At 40.5% G+C, this 19,976-nt stretch overlaps 1 protein-coding gene across 1 annotated transcript in view; it reads right to left on the reverse strand.

Annotated features, from left to right (window-relative positions):
* Positions 1 to 19,976, reverse strand: part of LOC311081974 (uncharacterized protein) — a gene marked incomplete at its 3' end in the record, with an annotated part of 102,380 nt that overhangs the window by 10,382 nt on the left and 72,022 nt on the right. The window contains exons 2-3 of the mRNA XM_084112716.1: positions 3,828 to 4,148; positions 3,398 to 3,724 (exon numbers count right to left, since the gene is read on the reverse strand). Coding sequence (XP_083968842.1) covers positions 3,398 to 3,724; positions 3,828 to 4,148 — 648 coding nt within the window. The remainder of the gene's footprint in view (positions 1 to 3,397; positions 3,725 to 3,827; positions 4,149 to 19,976) is intronic.

The following is a 19,976-nucleotide window of genomic DNA, read 5'->3' on the forward strand; positions in this document are numbered from 1 at the left end:
TTCCAATGACACGGACGGATGGAAATATGGAAATATGCGTCCTTGAGGTCTATCGTGACAAACCAGTCCTCGGACCTGATCTGTGGCACGATCTGTCTCAATGTTAACATTTTGAACTTGAGCTGCATGACTGACTCGTTCAGAACTCGAAGATCTAAAATGGGACGCAATCCCCCGTCCTTTTTCGGAACTATGAAATACCGGCTGTAAAACCCGGTTTCCCTGTTGGAGGGAGGTACATATTCTATGGCCCCTTTCTCTAACAGAGTGTTTACTTCCTGTTCCATAACCAGAACCTGCTCGGGGCCCACCACTGTGGGCAGGACCCCCATAAACCGAGGTGGGCGTTTTTTGAATTGTATCTGATACCCTTTTTCCACGGTCTGCAGGACCCAACGAGAAACATTCGACAGTAGCTTCCACGCTGTCAAAGATTCTACTAGAGGTACCAGCCTCTCGAGACTGGTTTCTGGATTTCGTTGTTGTTGAGTAGTCAATTCGTCGCCCTGTAACGGCGCACCGGCAGGGAACGACCGAACAGACTGCTCTAACACCCTCCTCGGAGGGGGCGGGCATCCCGAGGCCACTACGTTTCCGGGTGGTCCTTGAGATATGTGCTCGCCGGAGACCGCTGCGCCCTGTAACACCTGAGGCGGCAGGGTTGGCAGAACGGTCCCCTGAGGGTACCGAAGAGAGACGGGCACCGTAAAAAGAGGTGTTAACCGCTCTGCTTCGGGGGGGACTACCCTCATTTGTCCTGAGCCCTCGGACGTCAGGACTTTTTCCCAGCAGCCTTCTTGGCGGTAATAACGGTCCGCAGATCCGTTCTACCCCTCGAGGGCTGCTGGGTTTGAGAGCGCCCTCCGTGTCCCCGAGATTTTTGTGGGGGAGCACGAGAGGACACACTCTGTTTTTGAGTGGCACGATGGCTAGCGCTCTTTTTAGAGGAGTGAGGCTGCTCCCGCTCAGCAGCCTCATAGAATGAACGGCGGGGGAGAAGTCTTTGGAGTGCAACTGCCTGTTTAGAGGCCTCTTGTGATTTAGCTATCGCACTGTTCACAACATCACCAAATAGACCATCAGTGGAGACCGGAGCATCTAAGAGAACATGTTTTTCTTTTTCTTTTATATCGCTCAGATTGAGCCACAGATGCCTCTCAGTGGCCACCAGGGCTGCCATAGACCGCCCGATTGATTTAGCGGTCTCCTTGGTGGCCCTGAGAGACAGATCCGTGGCTCTGCGTAGTTCAGCCACTGTGTCTGGACCAATACCCCCGCCCTCCTCTAAATCCCCCAATAATTCAGCCTGATAGGCCTGCATAATAGACATCGTATGCAGACACGCTGCAGCTTGACCAGCGGCTGCATATGATTTATGAACCAGCGATGAAGTAAATTTTACTGGTTTAGAGGGAAGAGAGGGAGCCTTCAAGGAAGATGCCGTCGCTGGAGAGAGATAGCTCGCGAGCGTCTCTTCCACCTTCGGCATCTCCCCATAACCATACTCTTTATAATTGTGAATGGAAGAGTAGTGAGAAGTTTGTGTTGTGTAAACTCTGTAAGACATAGGTTTCCCCCACGATCTCGACACCTCGGTGTGGAGATCGGGGAAAAACGGAAGGCTTTTTCTCTGAGGCTGTGCACGAGATGGCAGGAAGCGTTCGTCGAGCTTACTTTTCGAGCGAACGTCCTGCCTATCCTCTGGCCACTCAATAGATAGTCTGTGAACTGCTCTCGTGACAACATCGAGCAATTCCTCAAAAGCGTGAGACTGAGGTGGCGAATCCTCAGACTCAGCTTCAACACTAACAACGTCCAACTCCTCAGAGCTGGACAATTGCAGTATTGGTGCCTCCATCGGGGGGGAAGAAACCGCAGCGCGTGCTTCCACACCCTGATGAGAGGCACTGGATCTATCAGAAGGTTGCTGAGATAAGGCAGAGCCCGTCTCAACATCCACTGATAGATCCATTTGCGAACCCCAGGTCTGAGATCGACGCTGTGCCTCGGCAGCAGCGGGACCAGAGCCCTGGGGAACGTGATCGGGATTGAACCGTGCCAACCGGGATCGGAGCGTACGCAATGGAAGCGCACAGCAATGCACACAGTCACCACCCTCGAGTGCTGACTGGGCATGCTCCTCTCCCAAACAAACAACACAAAGAGTGTGTGTGTCACCTCCCGTTAAATAACGCGGGCAGGGATGGACACACACTCTAAACTGCTGCTTGCTCGCCATACTGAATATATATATATATAGACAGACAACACCAAATAACAAGGACAGATTTCAACACAGAGCGCGACTGAAGACTCAAAAAGCTTCCTGGTACGTGACGTCACCCGCCTCTGACGTTCCGCCACACCATTGGACTGATTTTACATGTGCTTCAAGACGTCATCACGCAAAGCGTTCCCCATAGCGTCATTCTCGACGCAACGGGAGTTCCCTTGAAAGGGAACTGACTGACAACATGGAAAGTGAGCGGATCAGAAAAACTCCATGAGTCGGTCAAATGAGGATGATGTTCATACACACCTGGATTCAGAGAGAGTTGTGTTTAATAAATCCTCACTATGATTTTATTAATTTATCATGTGAGTGGTGTGAGTTACACTAGCTGTATATTATGATTATTTTGCATCAGACAACAGACTGTACAAGACCGGTCATATGTATCAAAACTCACTGACAAATCTGACTAAAGAGCTTTTTTTGTAGATAATATGTGTGATGATAAAGGAGTCTGTGAGAGCCAGTGCAAACCACTGAAGCGAGAGACTGATGATGTGTGACAGTGATCATGTGATCATGAACCTTGTGTAGAAGCTGCTGCTGTAGTTCGGCTTGATGTCTTCTCAGAGTTTGAGCTTCTGACTGGAGTCAGTGTTGTTGAAGCGACTGGAGCTGCAGAAGATGAATGTTCAGACGCATCAGGACATTAACATCATATTTTCATATTGATCATGACATGCAGTTTGTGTTCAATCATCACAGCTTACAGTGGCAGTAGTTGAGAAGAGAGATGTTACTGTATCATTTATTCCTGGTTTATATGAGAGTGAAACACAGTGAGCTGCTTCCCATAAACCTTCAGCTTTCCTGAATCAACATTATTAAGCCTTAGAATTCCTAAAACTGCATAAAAATCCTTATAATTCCCAATATTGACCTCCCTCATGGGTCATACATGAAATATTGCATAAATCAAAAGAGTCTATTTTAGCCTAGTATGACCCATAGGAGGTCAATATTGGGAATTATAAGGATTTTACATGCAGTTTATGACTTTGACCACTAATATTTTACAATTGCCAAACGTATGAAGCCATCAGGAAGAGTAGAGTCAGTGTATGAAAGTTTTCACAAATCTGTCTGAAAAGAGTGTTTTCTCACCTGAATACTTGACAGTGTATGTGACTGAGGTCTTGACTTGATTTCTGTGAGCAAGAAGACATCTCCACTCTCTGTTGTCATCTTCATTCAGGAGTGTTGTAGTCAGAGTGATGATACAGTGATCTTGATCTGATGATGATGATATCTGATATCTGGAGTCTGTCTTCAGATCAACACCAGCCTGATTCACCCACAACAGCTCAACTCCCTCAGAACTGACCCAATCATCACAGGAGTATAAAGTTTCTGAATACAACTGACAGGAGAGAGTCACAGAGCGGCCTGGACTGATCTCAGTCTGTGAGGATGAAGATGATGATGGAGACACTGAAACTGAACACAAGACACAAATCACAGACTTTTCAATCATCATCTGAGTTTAAAGGGAGAATCTGCCCTTTTTAAATTGACCAGATAATCATAAACTTACCATGAAGAATATGCAGATAAACACGTGCATCAGATCCTGGTTGGTGTCTGTCATTCACATATTGTCTGCAGATGTAAGATCCATAATCTTCTTCTGTGACGTTCTTGATGTTCAGAGAGCAGTCAGACTCCAGACTCAGTCTCTCATGTTTCTCTGTGTCTTTCTTCTTTATCCCTCCAGCAATCAGTTCAACTGCTGAATGACTGAATTTGTTATAGTAGTTCCATGTAGTTTTAGATTTGCAGCCAGAAAGAGCATTATTACAGGACAGACGCACATTTTCACCAGAACTGATGAACACATGATCCTCTCCACTGATACCTGAAACACAGTATATCTCAGTGATCATTATGAATAAATTATTATTATTATTATTATTATTATTATTATTAATCATATGATTATGATTATTAATAAATGAAAAAACATAAAACATACCAACATACAAAGCACAAGATTCAAATCATACAGTCTTTTTCCGGTGTTTGATAGTTAATGCATTCATTAACATTTATAAACCAAATCAAACGCCTCTTTAAGAAGGAATACGAAATACCCTGACTTTGAAACAAATGTAAATAATGTAATATCATTATAGCTTGAACTTTTGATTTCAGCTTTGTCATAAACATTACTGGACGGCACAGGATTAGTTGATCCTCCTCTTCATAGAAAATACACTAATAACTGATCTTAAAGGTCCCCTATTATGCAAAATTCACTTTTGCATGCTGTTTGGACATAAATGTGTGTTGGCAGTGTGTGTACACAACCACCCAATCGTAATAAAAATCCACTCACTCCTTTTTTATTAATCCCCATAAATCATCAGCAGTGTCTCCCAACGACCTGTTTTCAGAATGCTGTTTTAGTGACGTCACTAAGCACAGGCCCCGCCCACGAGTGTTGACAGACACTGCCGTTCTAACATAGACCCGCCCTGATCGAGTTCACAGCTGCTGCACTGTAGCCTGGTTAAAACCAGACCATTCTCAGTAGTAACTGAGTTATGGTCTGGCAAAGCTCCATAGACAAATCATTTCCAAAAGGGCGTCACCAACGGACGTCGCTCAATCAGAGCGATCGTCATCGTGTAAAGCCATATGCTGCGTCCCAATTCGCCTAAGTTACAAACTACGCCATAAAAGTATGTACTCTTTTTGTGAAGAAAAGGTATTTACTTTTGAATGTGTAGCAAAAAAGTAGGCAAGCTTTGGGACATACTACTTCGTCATCTTTATCGGACGGATCTGTCGCGTGCATCCTGTCACTTAGGGCGCTTTCACACCTGAAAGTCCGCACCAAGGTCCGAACCAAAGTTCACGTTTTGATACATTTTATACATTCAGAAAGTTTTGGTTTGGTTTCACACTGCAATTATGCGAGCGCACTAAAGAACTTTACGTGACATACTTGCGTCCTGTCGTCATCATCTATGTGGGCTGCATCTTGATTGGTTTGTAAATGGACGTGCGTCTGACATCAGCGTGTTGTCAATTCCGCGGGTAACTTTGACAACATGAATGAACAGACGCATATCGCTGCAACTATATTGTTATTTTTATGGCATTATTACCTGCAGCACCAACTATACACAAGGCTAGTTCAAATTCGCAAAATGAACGTCCTCGTCGTGCGAACATTTTATCGTCGCCGGCAGGAAAGGAGGAGAAAACTGCAAGCAATCATGCAAGCTCTGGCACCTTCATTTGGGGAGAGACCAAGGTGAGTGCCAATATGTTTTCATACTGTCCGTCTGTTTCAAAAGACGAGTTGTCACGGGTGATTTATAATTGTGTCCTTATTTCAATGCATTTCTCCGTGCATAGAAATAGAACAACAACATTTAAGATTTAAAATTAAATATTCATGACAGCCTACTGACAGCTCTAGGTCTGCAGAATGTCAACATATAGCCTAACAGTTGCAGATTAAATAAATAAGACATTTAAATGGTCCGAAAGTCCGAACCATACAGAAATGCTTTCACACTAGACACGAACCAAACCTTTGGTCAGTTTGATCCGGACCGAGACCACCTCTTTTCATCGGACCAAATTTCGTCTGTTTGGTCCGGACCGTGGTCCGGGGGAGGTTTCACACCTGCAATTTTGATTCGGACCAAACTGAAAAGTCCGAAAGTCCGGACCAAACAAGGTAGGTGTGAAAGGGCCCTTAAACTGCCCTGTCAATCATCGTGTCACAGTTAAAATCCTCTATTAAATCTAATTTAATTTCCTACCGTTTCGGAGAGAAATGTAGTAGCACGTTCATCTGCCAGTGGGTCTTTCATGGAGACTGTCCTCATGTGTTTGCAATTTGAATATAATAATGCATTTAAAAGTTGAACGGACGTCGCTCAAATGCCTCTGGGCGTAATTGGATAGACCTAAAACCAATCCTCAACGTTTCTGATTGGTGCCGCGATTTCTCGGCCATGGAAATGGGCTTGAATGAGTTCTTTGCCAGACTTACTTCTCGAGCAAATCTGAATTTGCCGGAAGTTGTCTGGGTTTTCCCAGGCTAGCTGCACTGACGAGAATGTCCCCCAAGTGTTGCAGGTGTTGTGTGGCTGGATGTATTAATCCACATAGCTCTCTCTATTTACTCCCGAAATCTGAGGCAGCCGCTGAAGACGAGGTGGAATTATTTTGTTTTCAAAAAAAATGCTCCCTCAACTCTACCGAAATTCGTTTATGTACTTGCGCACTTCTTATAACTTACTGTGTTTACTCAGCTCTTACGGTGATTTTCTGAAGTAAAACTGACGCTTCATCTTTTGTGTTATGTACAATAAACTTTATTAAACTCATCAGTTTGATTATCATTCGGACCTGGTCCGAAACAGCAGACTTGTAGGCTATTAATAATGGATACATACAAGGCAAGCAAATGACCAGGGGAGGCTGGCCAATAGAGGGTGGACCAGACCACAGTTTATGAGCCACATGCAATAAATAAGTAAATACATAAATCATGTATACAAATAGTCAATATTTGTATGTTTGAGATATTAAATGCACCCAGTATATGTGAAAAATAAAATAGAAATTCAAAATGTCTGGTTTTACTACATGTCCTGTACTTGTGTGCACGTTTCAGCAGCTCTGGGGCGCTGGAGAAATCGCCCCAGGAAGGCGGGTCTGTGGAGCAGCTTAACCAATCGCTGATTTAAAAAATAAATGTTTGACATAAACTGTAGCCAATCAGCGAGCTCAAATCTAGTCAGCTATGGGCGATTCTTTTAGCGCCCCAAGCGCGCGGCCGCGCCCGCGAGTCACTACTGAAGTCACGAGTCCTTGGGCACCATTTTTACTGCATGACAATGGCGAACAAAATGACGATGAACTCTAACTCGGTACAATCTCTCCTCCAATATCCATTTGAGAGGCAAATTTTGGCGAATAAACTGATTGTGAAAGAGCTGGGCCCAGATCAACCTGATATCTCCATCAGACAACAGGCTAATGATAAAGGGAAGCACTACGTGCAAGGTTTCTCTCGTTGCTGGTATACTAGAAAGGCCTGGCTGGCTGGGTGTGGTCTTGCTAATGCTTTATTTTGTTTTCCGTGCTTACTCTTTAAAACTACGGGGACAGATCCAGCATGGACAGTTACCGGAGTGAGAGATATGAAGCACCTGTATGAGAAGGTAACGAAACACGAGAACACCAAGGTACACATGGATAATTGCGTTAAGCTAGCTATACTGGGAAGAGTTAACATCGCTACGCAGCTTGACGAAGGCCACAGGGTTGCGGTGAGGAAACACAACGAGGAGGTGGATAAAAATCGGCACATCTTGTCCAAAATAATCGACTGTGTGAAGTTTTGTGGGGCTTTTGAGCTGGCCTTGCGTGGACATGATGAGACCGACACCTCGAACAATCCCGGCATTTTCAGGGGACTGGTGGATTTCATTGCCTCACTCGACAGCGTGCTGGAGGAGCACCTTAAAACAGCCACCGTTTTTAAAGGTACGTCAAAGACCATACAAAATGAGTTATTAGACTGCATGCTGTCAGTGCTGAAGGATTACATTCTGGAGGAAGTTAAGCGCGCGGATTTCATCGCCATACAAGCCGATGAGACGACTGACATTTCCACTCACTGCCAGCTGGTGCTTGTGCTACGTTACATCGACGGCAACAACAACATCCAAGAGAGGTTTTTCGAGTTCATTACAATACAGAACGCCACGGCAGACACCATCGCTACAGCGCTTCTGGAGAGGCTAAGCATCATAATTCCAGATGGACAAAAAGCCAAACTTATCGGCCAAGCTTATGACGGAGCTAATGTAATGAGGGGAGCCACCGGCGGAGTGCAGCGCAAGGTGATGGATGTCCATGAAAATGCTCACTACGTCCACTGTTATGCGCATCAGCTGAATCTCATCATGCAGCAGGCAACGTCACACATCCCTAAAATCGGCACTTTTTTTTCAGATCTTGCAGGATTTTCTGCTTTCTTCTCCAGGTCACCCAAGCGAACCACCGTGCTTGACCAAGTGGTTGCCCATAGACTTCCCAGAGCCTCTACAACACGGTGGAACTTCCACAGTCGCGCTGTGAACACAGTGTACGAACACAGGGATGACCTCCTAAAGTGTTTTCAGACCATCAGAGACGATGGAAACTTTGATCCCCTAACTGTCCGAGAGGCTGGGGGCTTTGTGAGGATGCTTGAAGACGAGGCTTTCTGTTTTTTTCTGGCACTGTTCCACAAGGTTATGCCACACGTAGACATGCTGTTCAACCAGCTGCAGAAAAGGAACATCGACCCTGTCTTCATTAAAGCACTTGTCCAGAAGTTCGCAGACAGCATGCAAACGATCAGGTAAAGAACTATTTAATATTGGCTGATAAAGCTTTTGTTGTTAGAAATGTGATTTGCCTTATTTCCAGCTGTGTGTCTAAATGTGCCTAGTCATCCAAGTGGATGATTATTATAGAGCCCATTACAATTATGTGTTTTAGTATTTTAAAAGCAAAGAGACCATTAGATTTGGATAATAATGCAGGTAAAGTAGTTTCTAACTACAGGCTTATTCAGGTGTCCACCAGGTCAATTTTTAGAAGAGGCCTAGTTGTTATTAAAGATTAACTTTATTGTCATTTAGACTATAATTTACACTGGAAAAATGCATATCAGAATGCATCCAGCTCATAAATATAATAGAACAATGATAGACATTTAATTATGTACCTTACAAGTTACTAGCTGCTAGACATAGCCTTAAGTGTGTATACGAGTCAGCCTTATGAAAAAGTATACTTCAAGTTCATCTTATGAAGTATACTTAAGTAATTTTCAAGTATATTTTTAAGTATACTTTATATAGTAAGTAATATAAATGTGTACTTGTAGTAAATTTGTAAGTACTATTTCAATACTGCTTGGGACTAAATTGGTCCACTTTTAGTATATAAAAGTATATGTTTAAATGTACTATAAGTGTAAGAGTAGTAAACTTTAAGTACACAACTAGGTATCTCATTTGTAATGCATCTGTACTACAAGTGAACTTATAAATATACTAGTTTACTATTTTAATACAAAAAGGCTAGTACCTTTTTTTAGTTTATGAAAGTACACACTGAAGTGTACTCAGTAAACTACTAGTTTAGTAGTTTATACTGTAAGTATACGTTTTCTTTAAGTGAACATAACATTATACTTATAGTTTACTATTTATATATTATTTTTGCAGTATACTATGTTCAAATGTAGATATTTTTATACTTGAAAAATATCTTTAACGGTACTTTAATTTTAAAAACAATTTATTACATTCATGCATCCTTTTTTAAACAGCACTTGAATGTCGGAAAGTTTCATAAAGAAAGGCAACATTTGAAACAAAAAATTTGAGAAAATCACATTTAGGTCAAAGATTACGCCTTGATCAGATTCAGAACAATTATCAAAACACAGATGGAGTTGATCAAGTCCAACAGGGTGGGGTGGCGCAATGGATAAGACACATGCCTTTGGTGTGAGAGACCCGGGTTCGAATCCACTGTGAGACACCAATGTGTCCCTGAGCAAGACACTTAACCCCTAGTTGCTCCAGAGGCGTGCGACCTCTGACATATATAGCAATTGTAAGTCGCTTTGGATAAAAGCGTCAGCTAAATGAATAAATGTAAATGTAAACACCCCCAAAGCTTCACAGTCGTTTTCTCTTCATGGTTACGCTTCATTTCATTTGGTAACATTAAGCAGATTTGATTTACATGCTGTTTAATGTTTGATTATCACGTTATTTTACATTTAAGTGAGCAATCTTCTATCACTTGTTTCAGCTAGTATACTAATAGAACACTTGAATAAACTTCTTTTTCGTAAGGGCAGTGGATGTGCACGTGTGGGAGTTAAGAAGTCTGATGACAGGTTAGCAACTTAAACTTTATTTTTGGACCAGGGCCTCTATTCCCTCTCTGTGTGGGGACGGTGCATCAGACCAGCAGCAGCCTATAAAATGACGGAGGACACTGGGAACAGGAGAACAACAAAGGCTGGCTACAGAGGTAAGTTGAGATGACACAGCAGTCACAAGCAGCAAAATAATAGCAATTTTCATTGGAAAAAAATTCAAGGCGTAAGGAATCCTCACATGTGACAGAAAATATGTGGTTTATATATTGAAATTAAACCTTGTTTTGTAACAGAAACCAATAGGGAGTTAGTGAGGAGAAATAAACGTAGTGTAAAGTGCAATTAGGAATAATGGTGTTAAAACCTTTAGTAATCATACTTGACTCGTTCAGTCAGAATCACTTTCATTAAGATAGCTTTATTGCAAATTTAAGCTGATGAATCTTTTATAGGTATGTGATACCATCCTGACCCATGCCAATGAGCGGTTCTCCTTCACCCAGCACCTCATCAGTGCAACACTGCTGCATGGAAAGCTGTTCCCACAACACTGTGTGATGTTCCCTGCCACAGCGCTTGATACAACAGTGGAGGCATACCCCATGCTGAACAAGGCCAAGCTCAAAACAGAACTGTCCTTCATCTATGAGAATGATGAGTTCAAGGCTTGCAGTGGTGCAGTGCCTCTGTACCAGTTTTTCATGGAGAACAACCTTCAGAGCACTTTTACAGAGACTGTCAGTCTTCTTAAGATAAAGTAGAGAGGTGCTTCTCTACTTTAAAGAGGATTAAGACTTTCCTGAGAAACACCATGACACAGGATCGCCTGAATGCTCTGGCGATGCTCTCCATGGAGAAGAAACTTATCAGGGATATTCCTGACTTCAAAGTAGTTGATATGATCCAGCAACTGTCAAAAAATTATTGATTGACAGGTGCCACGCCCCTTCCGGTGACAGGTACCCACCCCTTTTGGCATAGGATCAAAGGGATCAAAGAGAACAAAGGGAGATTAAAGGGCTTTTGAAGTCTTTTTGACAGCTAGTTTTGATTTTGATTGACAGGTTGACAGCTAGTTTTGATTTTTGATTGACAGGTTGACAGTTAGTATGACTTTTGATTGACAGGTTGTCCCCTCCTAACCCTTGATCATGTGTTTTGACAGTTAGTATTAATTGTTTGATGCCTTTTGAAGCCTTTTGATATTGACAGAAAGTGTTATAATAATTACGTCATGACTATGACAGCTAGTTTTAATTGTTTGATGCCTTTTGATGCCTTTTGATATTGACATAAAGTGTTATAATAATTACGTCATGGCTATGACAGCTAATTTTGATATTGTTTGAAGCCTTTTGAACATGACAGTTAGTCTGTGTTTTTGAAGCTGGTATCACACAAGATCCTCCCTACATATTCCTGAGCGTATCCGGGCTGTACTGTGAAAACTGATAAGGAAAAAACTGTGGAAGTTTATCTCACACAAACGTTGAAAAGCCATTCAATTCTTTTAAAACAATATAAATGATTATACAATAAATAAAGATCTTACTAAAACCTCACACCAAAAGTTTAAATAAAATGGAGTCACAAAAAATTGCAATGAGTCTCTCAAAGCGTGTGTGTGTATGTGCGTGGAGATCAGACATTAGAGGAGATGTGACCATCGGTGTGTGCATCCCCCTCCGTCTGCTCCTCCACATTCCAGAGCACAGTGATAGTGAGAAACAGAGATTTTATAAAATAATGTATATTTCACACAAATAATATAATATACAATAATATAAAATAACATCTAACTGAAATCAATTCTTTCAGTTTTAGATAAACAAAAGAATAAAAAATCATCTTACATAAACATTCTGTTCTTTAAAAGAATATAAATGATTATAAATAAATAATATAAAATAAAGATCTTACTAAAACCTCACACAAAAAGTTGAAATAAATGTAGAACTATCCAGTTTAAATAAAATGGATTCACACAAAAAAATGCAATGAGTTAAATGTTTATAAAATGTTTAAAAAACATAGGCCTACATGTTATGAAACAATCAGTTAAATGTTTAGAGAGTTGAAGAAAAAAACATACAGCTCATGAAACAACGCAATGTATGAAACGGGTTCACGAAAATAAAAAATGTTTAGAAATCAGGGCCCTCTGGCCTCTCTTTACATCAGCGTTTGACCTGCGGAGCTTTCAAAAAGCACCAGCCAAAGGGTGTGTGTGTGTGTGTGTGTGTCAGAGAGTCACACAAATTCAGTGATCAGGATATCAGGTGCTGAGTTTATTTATAAGAAGTATAATAAAGTTTAAATGATATATTTTAAAAACAAAAGACTGTTTAAATAAAATCTTTAAAGTTTGAATACATACGCATCTTCTATTTACCTTTTAGAAGATTACTGTAATGATTTTGTTTAAATTGAACCTAAGGCTTAATTGTTATTAAACAATGTCTGTTCAAAAACTTTAGATGGTTGAAAAACTGTACTTAGTCGTCTTAAATCTCATTTATATGAAAAGATTCAATCATAATTTTTTGTCCATGCGGGGTTTCAATTTTGATGGCTTTTCATAGCCATAATGATTTTTGTACCCTAACTGCATATTCTATCCCGTACACCTAAACACGACCATCACAGAAACCTACATTTTCAAAAATGAAATAAATAAATAAATAATTAAATAAAATGTAAACAAAGTTTTAGCTAAATAAATATATAAATAAAAACACCTTACATTTTTAGAGAGTCACAAAAGTCATCTCACACCTGTAAAATGTTTAATAATTCCTTAAGTTGTATCTGTGAGAAAATGACCACATAGGCCTATCTTCAGAGAGAGAGCAACAATGAAAACATTTAGAAACTGTGTAACTGTAATGTTAGTCTGCTAACGCCAAAGTTTTGTTCGTACTAAATTTATTTCAAAGCATAATCGTAAATGTGATCTTTTAAAATGAAAGATTGTTTTAGTCTGAAGTGTAAAGTTCTTAACTTTCTTTCTTTAAAAAATCTTTAAAGTTTGAATACATTCATATCTTCTATTTATCTTCTTAGAAGACTTATGTATGATATAAATGATTTTGTCTAACGGTGACCATAAATTATAATTGTTGTAATGTGAGACAATGTCTGTTCAAAAACTTTAGATTGTTGAAAAACTGTATTTAGTCGTCTTAAATCAGCATTTTTTTTTTTGTCCATGCTGGAGTTTCAATTTTTATGGCTTTCCATAGCCATGATGATTTTTGTACCGTAACTGCATATTCTATCCCGTACACCTAAACACGACCATCACAGAAACTACATTTGTACATTTTCAAAAATGAAATAAATAAATAAATAATTTAATAAAATGTAAACAAAGTTTTAGCTAAATAAATATATAAATAAAAACACCTTACATTTCCAGAGAGGTGAAGTAGTTCTTTATGCAACAATCCAAAAAGAAAATAGTTTAAGTTGTCATAAACAAAACAGCCCCAGATCCTTCAGAGATAAACTACAGTGTGAAATAAATGTTCCAGACCCTCACAGAGACGAGAGGACGACAGACCAGATGAGCCTCGGAAGATAATGTCACAGTAAATCTAGTCCGTGTTCCAGAGTACATCCATAGTTTTATACTAAATTCATTTAACCATTTAAAAGACTGTTTAAATCAAATCTTTAAAGTTTGAATACATTCATATCTTCTATTTATCTTTTAGAAGACTTATGTATGATATAAATTATAATTGCTACTAAATAATGTCTGTTCAAAAACTTTAGATGGTTGAAAAACTGTACTTAGGCGTCTTAGATCTTAGATCTTTTGTCCATACAACATGGTGTCACAATGTTTTTAAGAAATCCGAGGACTCTACGTTGCTCTTATTAAGTTGGCTTGAGAGAGCCAACTTTCTGATATTGTACTTAAACTTATTATTATTAAGTTGGCTTGAGAGAGCCAACATATTGAAATCCTATTTAAACTTATTAAGTTGGCTTGAGAGAGCCAACATATTGAAATCCAATTTAAACTTATTATTAGTGGTGCTTGCTGAAAGCAAGGCATCACTATTGTTATTGCTCATACTTATTATTATTATTCTTCTTTTTATTATTCCACACAAAGTTTGGCGCGTAACTCGTCCCGCACCGTTTGTCACAGATCCATGAATGAGGTGTCAAATCGACCGGCTCATTAAGGAGAGGTGTGCTATGACTTTTATAAGCGATCGGGGGTGCGGTGTTCGCCCCAGGGGCGAAAAAGCGTCCGAAAAATCCCATAGACTTAACATTGCGACAAACTTTGACGAGTCATAACTCTGAGCGACGATTTCGCAGAAACGTGTGATTTGCCACATTTGAAGAGGCTGACAGGCTCTGTAAGAACATACCTCTCAATGGGGTAAAAGTTGCACCCCTGGGGGGCAGGAGATGCCCAAAGTTGCCCCTTTGACTTACTATGGGGAAGGAACGTCCCGTGAAACACACATGCTTTTCCTACTATGGTAAATTGCATAGGGACTTTGTATTGAACGTAGCTCTGGATCACAGTGTCATAGAGACAAGGGGGAGGGCTCATTTTACTCAGACGACCAATCAGTCTCTCAGGATCATTGTGAAGCTATCAAGCCACGCCCTAGCAACCATTTAGAGCCCCTTAGCAACAAGTTCCATACACTTCCATTGAAAGAGTTCAAAGAGATATCTCCAGACTGAATTGTCATAGAAACATGGGGGTGGTCTCATTTGACTCGGGGCAGCAAACAGCCAATCATGAATCACCTAAACACTTCCAAGCCCCTCCCTAGCAACCATTGTCGAGCACCTTAGCAACCAAAATCCAAAGAGGGATATCTTCCATTCTGAATGTCACAGAGGCATGGGAGTTGGTTTATATCATTCATACTGACAAGAAGCCTTTGGAGTTTCATGATTGGCAGCTGACAAGCCACTCCCTAGCAACCAAACAGAGTACCCTAGCAACCAAAATCCAAAGAGGGATATCTTCCATTCTGAATGTCACAGAGGCATGGGAGTTGGTTTATATCATTCATAGTGACAAGAAGCCTTTGGAATTTCATCATTGGCAGCTGCCAAGTAACTCCATAGCAACCAAAAAGAGTACCCTAGCAACCGTTTAGCAAAACGTATATCTCTGCATCAAAACATAGTATAGAGATGGGACTTGGCTCTTTTGACTAAATCATGGTAAACTATGGTAAATCATCCTAGAATCATAGTAAATCATACTAAAACATGGTAAATCATGGTATACTATAGTAAATCATAGTAAACTATGGTAAATCGTGGTAAATCATGGTAAACTATGGTAAATCATGCTAGAATCATAGTAAATCATACTTGAACATGGTAAATCATGGTATACTATAGTAAATCATGGTAAACTATGGTAAATCATGGTAAACTATGGTAAATCATGGTAAACTATGATAAATCATGCTAAAATCAGTAAATCATACTTGAACATGGTATATCATGGTATACTATAGTAAATCATGGTAAACTATGGTAAATCGTGGTAAATCATGGTAAACTATGGTAAATCATGGTAAACTATGGTAAATCATGCTAGAATCAGTAAATCATACTTCAACATGGTAAATCATGGTATACTATAGTAAATCATGGTAAACTATGGTAAATCATGGTAAACTATGGTAAATCATGGTAAACTATGATAAATCATGCTAGAATCAGTAAATCATACTTGAACATGGTATATCATGGTATACTATAGTAAATCATGGTAAACTATGGTAAATCGTGGTAAATCATGGTAAACTATGGTAAATCATGGTACACTATGGTAAATCATGCTAGAATCATAGTAAATCATACTTGAACATGGTAAATCATGGTATACTATAGTAAATCATGGTAAACTATGGTAAATCATGGTAAACTATGGTAAATCATGGTAAACTATGATAAATCATGGTAAACTATGGTAAATCATGGTAAACTATGGTAAATCATGGTAAACTATGATAAATCATGCTAAAATCAGTAAATCATACTTGAACATGGTATATCATGGTATACTATAGTAAATCATGGTAAACTTTGGTAAATCGTGGTAAATCATGGTAAACTATGGTAAATCATGGTAAACTATGGTAAATCATGCTAGAATCAGTAAATCATACTTCAACATGGTAAATCATGGTATACTATAGTAAATCATGGTAAACTATGGTAAATCATGGTAAACTATGGTAAATCATGGTAAACTATGATAAATCATGCTAGAATCAGTAAATCATACTTGAACATGGTATATCATGGTATACTATAGTAAATCATGGTAAACTATGGTAAATCGTGGTAAATCATGGTAAACTATGCTAAATCATGGTAAACTATGGTAAATCATGCTAGAATCAGTAAATCATACTTCAACATGGTAAATCATGGTATACTATAGTAAATCGTGGTAAATCGTGGTAAACTATGGTAAATCATGGTAAACTATGGTAAATCATGCTAGAATCAGTAAATCATACTTGAACATGGTAAATCATGGTATACTATAGTAAATCATGGTAAACTATAGTAAATCGTGGTAAATCATGGTAGAATCATAGTAAATCTGGTAAACTATGGTAAATTGTGGTAAATCATGGTAAACTATGGTAAATCATGGTAAACCATGCTAGCAACATGGTAAAACAAGCTAGCATCATGCTAGCTACATGCTAATCATGCTAACATGATGCTAGCATGATGCTAATAATGCTAGCATGATGCTAACAACATGCTAATAATGCTAGCATGATACTAGCTACATGCTAATCATGCTAGCTTCTTGCTACAAACATGCTAGCAAACATGCTATTCATGTTAGCATCTTGTTAAAAAATGCTAGCATCATGCTAACAACATGCTAATCATGCTAGCTACATTCACGTTAGCTACATTATCATATTAGCATCATGCTAGCAACATGCTAGCATTATGTTAGTCACATGCTTATAATGCTAGCATGATGATCATTTTGTTATAATCTTGCTAAAAACTAGCTAAACGCACTTTAGCAACCAAGTGGTGAGTTTTGCCACTGCAAGCACCACTTCACATTTTCTTCAGGAAATGTACATTCTAGTTCTTATTATTATTCTTCTGTTAAAAACTGTTGACTCAAACTCGTCCTAGAGCTTTAACTCTACATACTCCAAACTCGGCTCAGACACTCAAACTGATCTGAAGTTAGTTGCTATATCTTTTCAGACTGATCGGACTTACGGTTTTCCTAAAAATGACGATCAAAACTCGGAAAAACTCCCATTGACTTACATTGGGGAGTTCTAAAAACATTTGAATCCAAACTGCCGTTTTCACACACACAGACTCCAAAGGGCCTGACAGCCCTGCGTCTCTCCCTCTCTCTCTCCCTCAGAGGATTTATATTATCAAGCAACCAATAAGTAATGGCCTAAAATCTTCATAGCCACACCATAGCAACCAGTTTCAGCACCCTAGCAACCACTAAGAGCTCCCTAGCAACCACCCTAAACCAAAAAATTTTTTTTTTTACATTTTTTTGTATTTTTTAACGCAATATTACACTCGTGGCCTTGCGATATTGCTCCATGCTTGTGCCTATTCGGCCATAGGCACGAGGCCGCAGGCCGAGTGCCGTACTGAAGGCACTCGTTATTAAAGATTTTAAGAACTCTATAAAAACTCCATAGTAACCATCTTTGACAACTACCAACCACCTAGTAACACCATAGCAACTACCAAAAATACCTTAGCAACCATCTTGAACACCCTAGCAACATCTAGAAATGCTCTAGTAACCACCAAATATACCCTAGCAACCACCCAGAACACCCTAGCAACTGCCTAGCAACCCCCCAGAACACCTAGCAACTGCCTAGCAACCACCCAGAACACCTAGCAAACAGCCAGAACACCCTAGCAACTGCCTAGCAACCACCCAGAACACCTAGCAACTGCCTAGCAACAACCCAGAACACCCTAGCAACCGCCTAGCAACACCATAGCAACCACCCAGAACACCCTAGCAACCGCCTAGCAACCACCCAAAATACCCTAGCAACCGCCTAGCAACACCATAGCAACCACCCAGAACACCCTAGCAACCGCCTAGCAACCACCCAGAATACCTTAGCAACCGCCTAGCAACACCATAGCAACCACTCAGAACACCCTAGCAACTGCCTAACAACCACCCAGAACACCCTAGCAACCACCCAAAATATCCTAGCAACCGCCTAGCAACCACCCAGAACACCCTACAACCGCCTAGCAACCACCCAGAACACCCTAGCAACCACCCAAAATACCCTAGCAACCGCCTAGCAACCACCCAAAAGACCCTAGCAACCACCGAAAATATCTTAGAAACCGCCTAGCAACTACCCAAAAGACCCTAGCAACCACCCAAAATGCCCTAGCAACCGCCTAGCAACCACCCAGAATACCCTAGCAACCACCTAAAATACCCTAGCAACCACCTAAAATACCCTAGCAACCGCCTATCAACCACCCAAAAGACCCTAGCAACCACCCAAAATATCCTAGCAACCGCCTAGCAACCACCCAGAACACCCTAGTAACCACCCAGAACACCCTAGCAACCGCCTAGCAACCACCCAGAACACCCTAGCAACCACCCAAAATACCCTAGCAACCGCCTAGCAACCACCCAAAAGACCCTAGCAACCACCGAAAATATCTTAGAAACCGCCTAGCAACTACCCAAAAGACCCTAGCAACCACCCAAAATACCCTAGCAACCGCCTAGCAACCACCCAGAATACCCTAGCAACCACCTAAAATACCCTAGCAACCACCTAAAATACCCTAGCAACCGCCTATAAACCACCCAAAAGACCCTAGCAACCACCCAAAATATCCTAGCAACCGCCTAGCAACCACCCAGAACACCCTAGTAACCACCCAGAACACCCTAGCAACCGCCTAGCAACCACCCAGAACACCCTAGCAACCACCCAAAAGACCCTAGCAACCGCCTAGCAACCACCCAAAAGACCCTAGCAACCACCAGAAATATCCTAGCAACCGCCTAGCAACCACTCAGAATACCCTAGCAACCGCCTAGCAAAAAACTTTCTGGTCCAAACTTTCTCAAGCCAACTTAAAGTTTGTCTCGACGAACTTTCGCATCTAGTTATTATTATTATTATTATTAATCTTCTGTGAAAAACTGTTGACTCAAACTCGTCCTAGAGCTTTAACTCTACATACTCCAAACTCGGCTCAGACACTCAAACTGATCTGAAGTTAGTTGCTATATCTTTTCAGACTGATCGGACTTACGGTTTTCCTAAAAATGACGATCAAAACTCGGAAAAACTCCCATTGACTTACATTGGGGAGTTCTAAAAACATTTGAATCCAAACTGCCGTTTTCACACACACAGACTCCAAAGGGCCTGACAGCCCTGCGTCTCTCCCTCTCTCTCTCCCTCAGAGGATTTATATTATCAAGCAACCAATAAGTAATGGCCTAAAATCTTCATAGCCACACCATAGCAACCAGTTTCAGCACCCTAGCAACCACTAAGAGCTCCCTAGCAACCACCCTAAACCAAAAAAATTTTTTTTTTACATTTTTTTGTATTTTTTAACGCAATATTACACTCGTGGCCTTGCGATATTGCTCCATGCTTGTGCCTATTCGGCCATAGGCACGAGGCCGCAGGCCGAGTGCCGTACTGAAGGCACTCGTTATTAAAGATTTTAAGAACTCTATAAAAACTC

Source organism: Abramis brama (assembly GCF_963993115.1).
Source record: "Abramis brama genome assembly, chromosome: 1".
NCBI lineage: Eukaryota > Metazoa > Chordata > Actinopteri > Cypriniformes > Leuciscidae > Abramis > Abramis brama.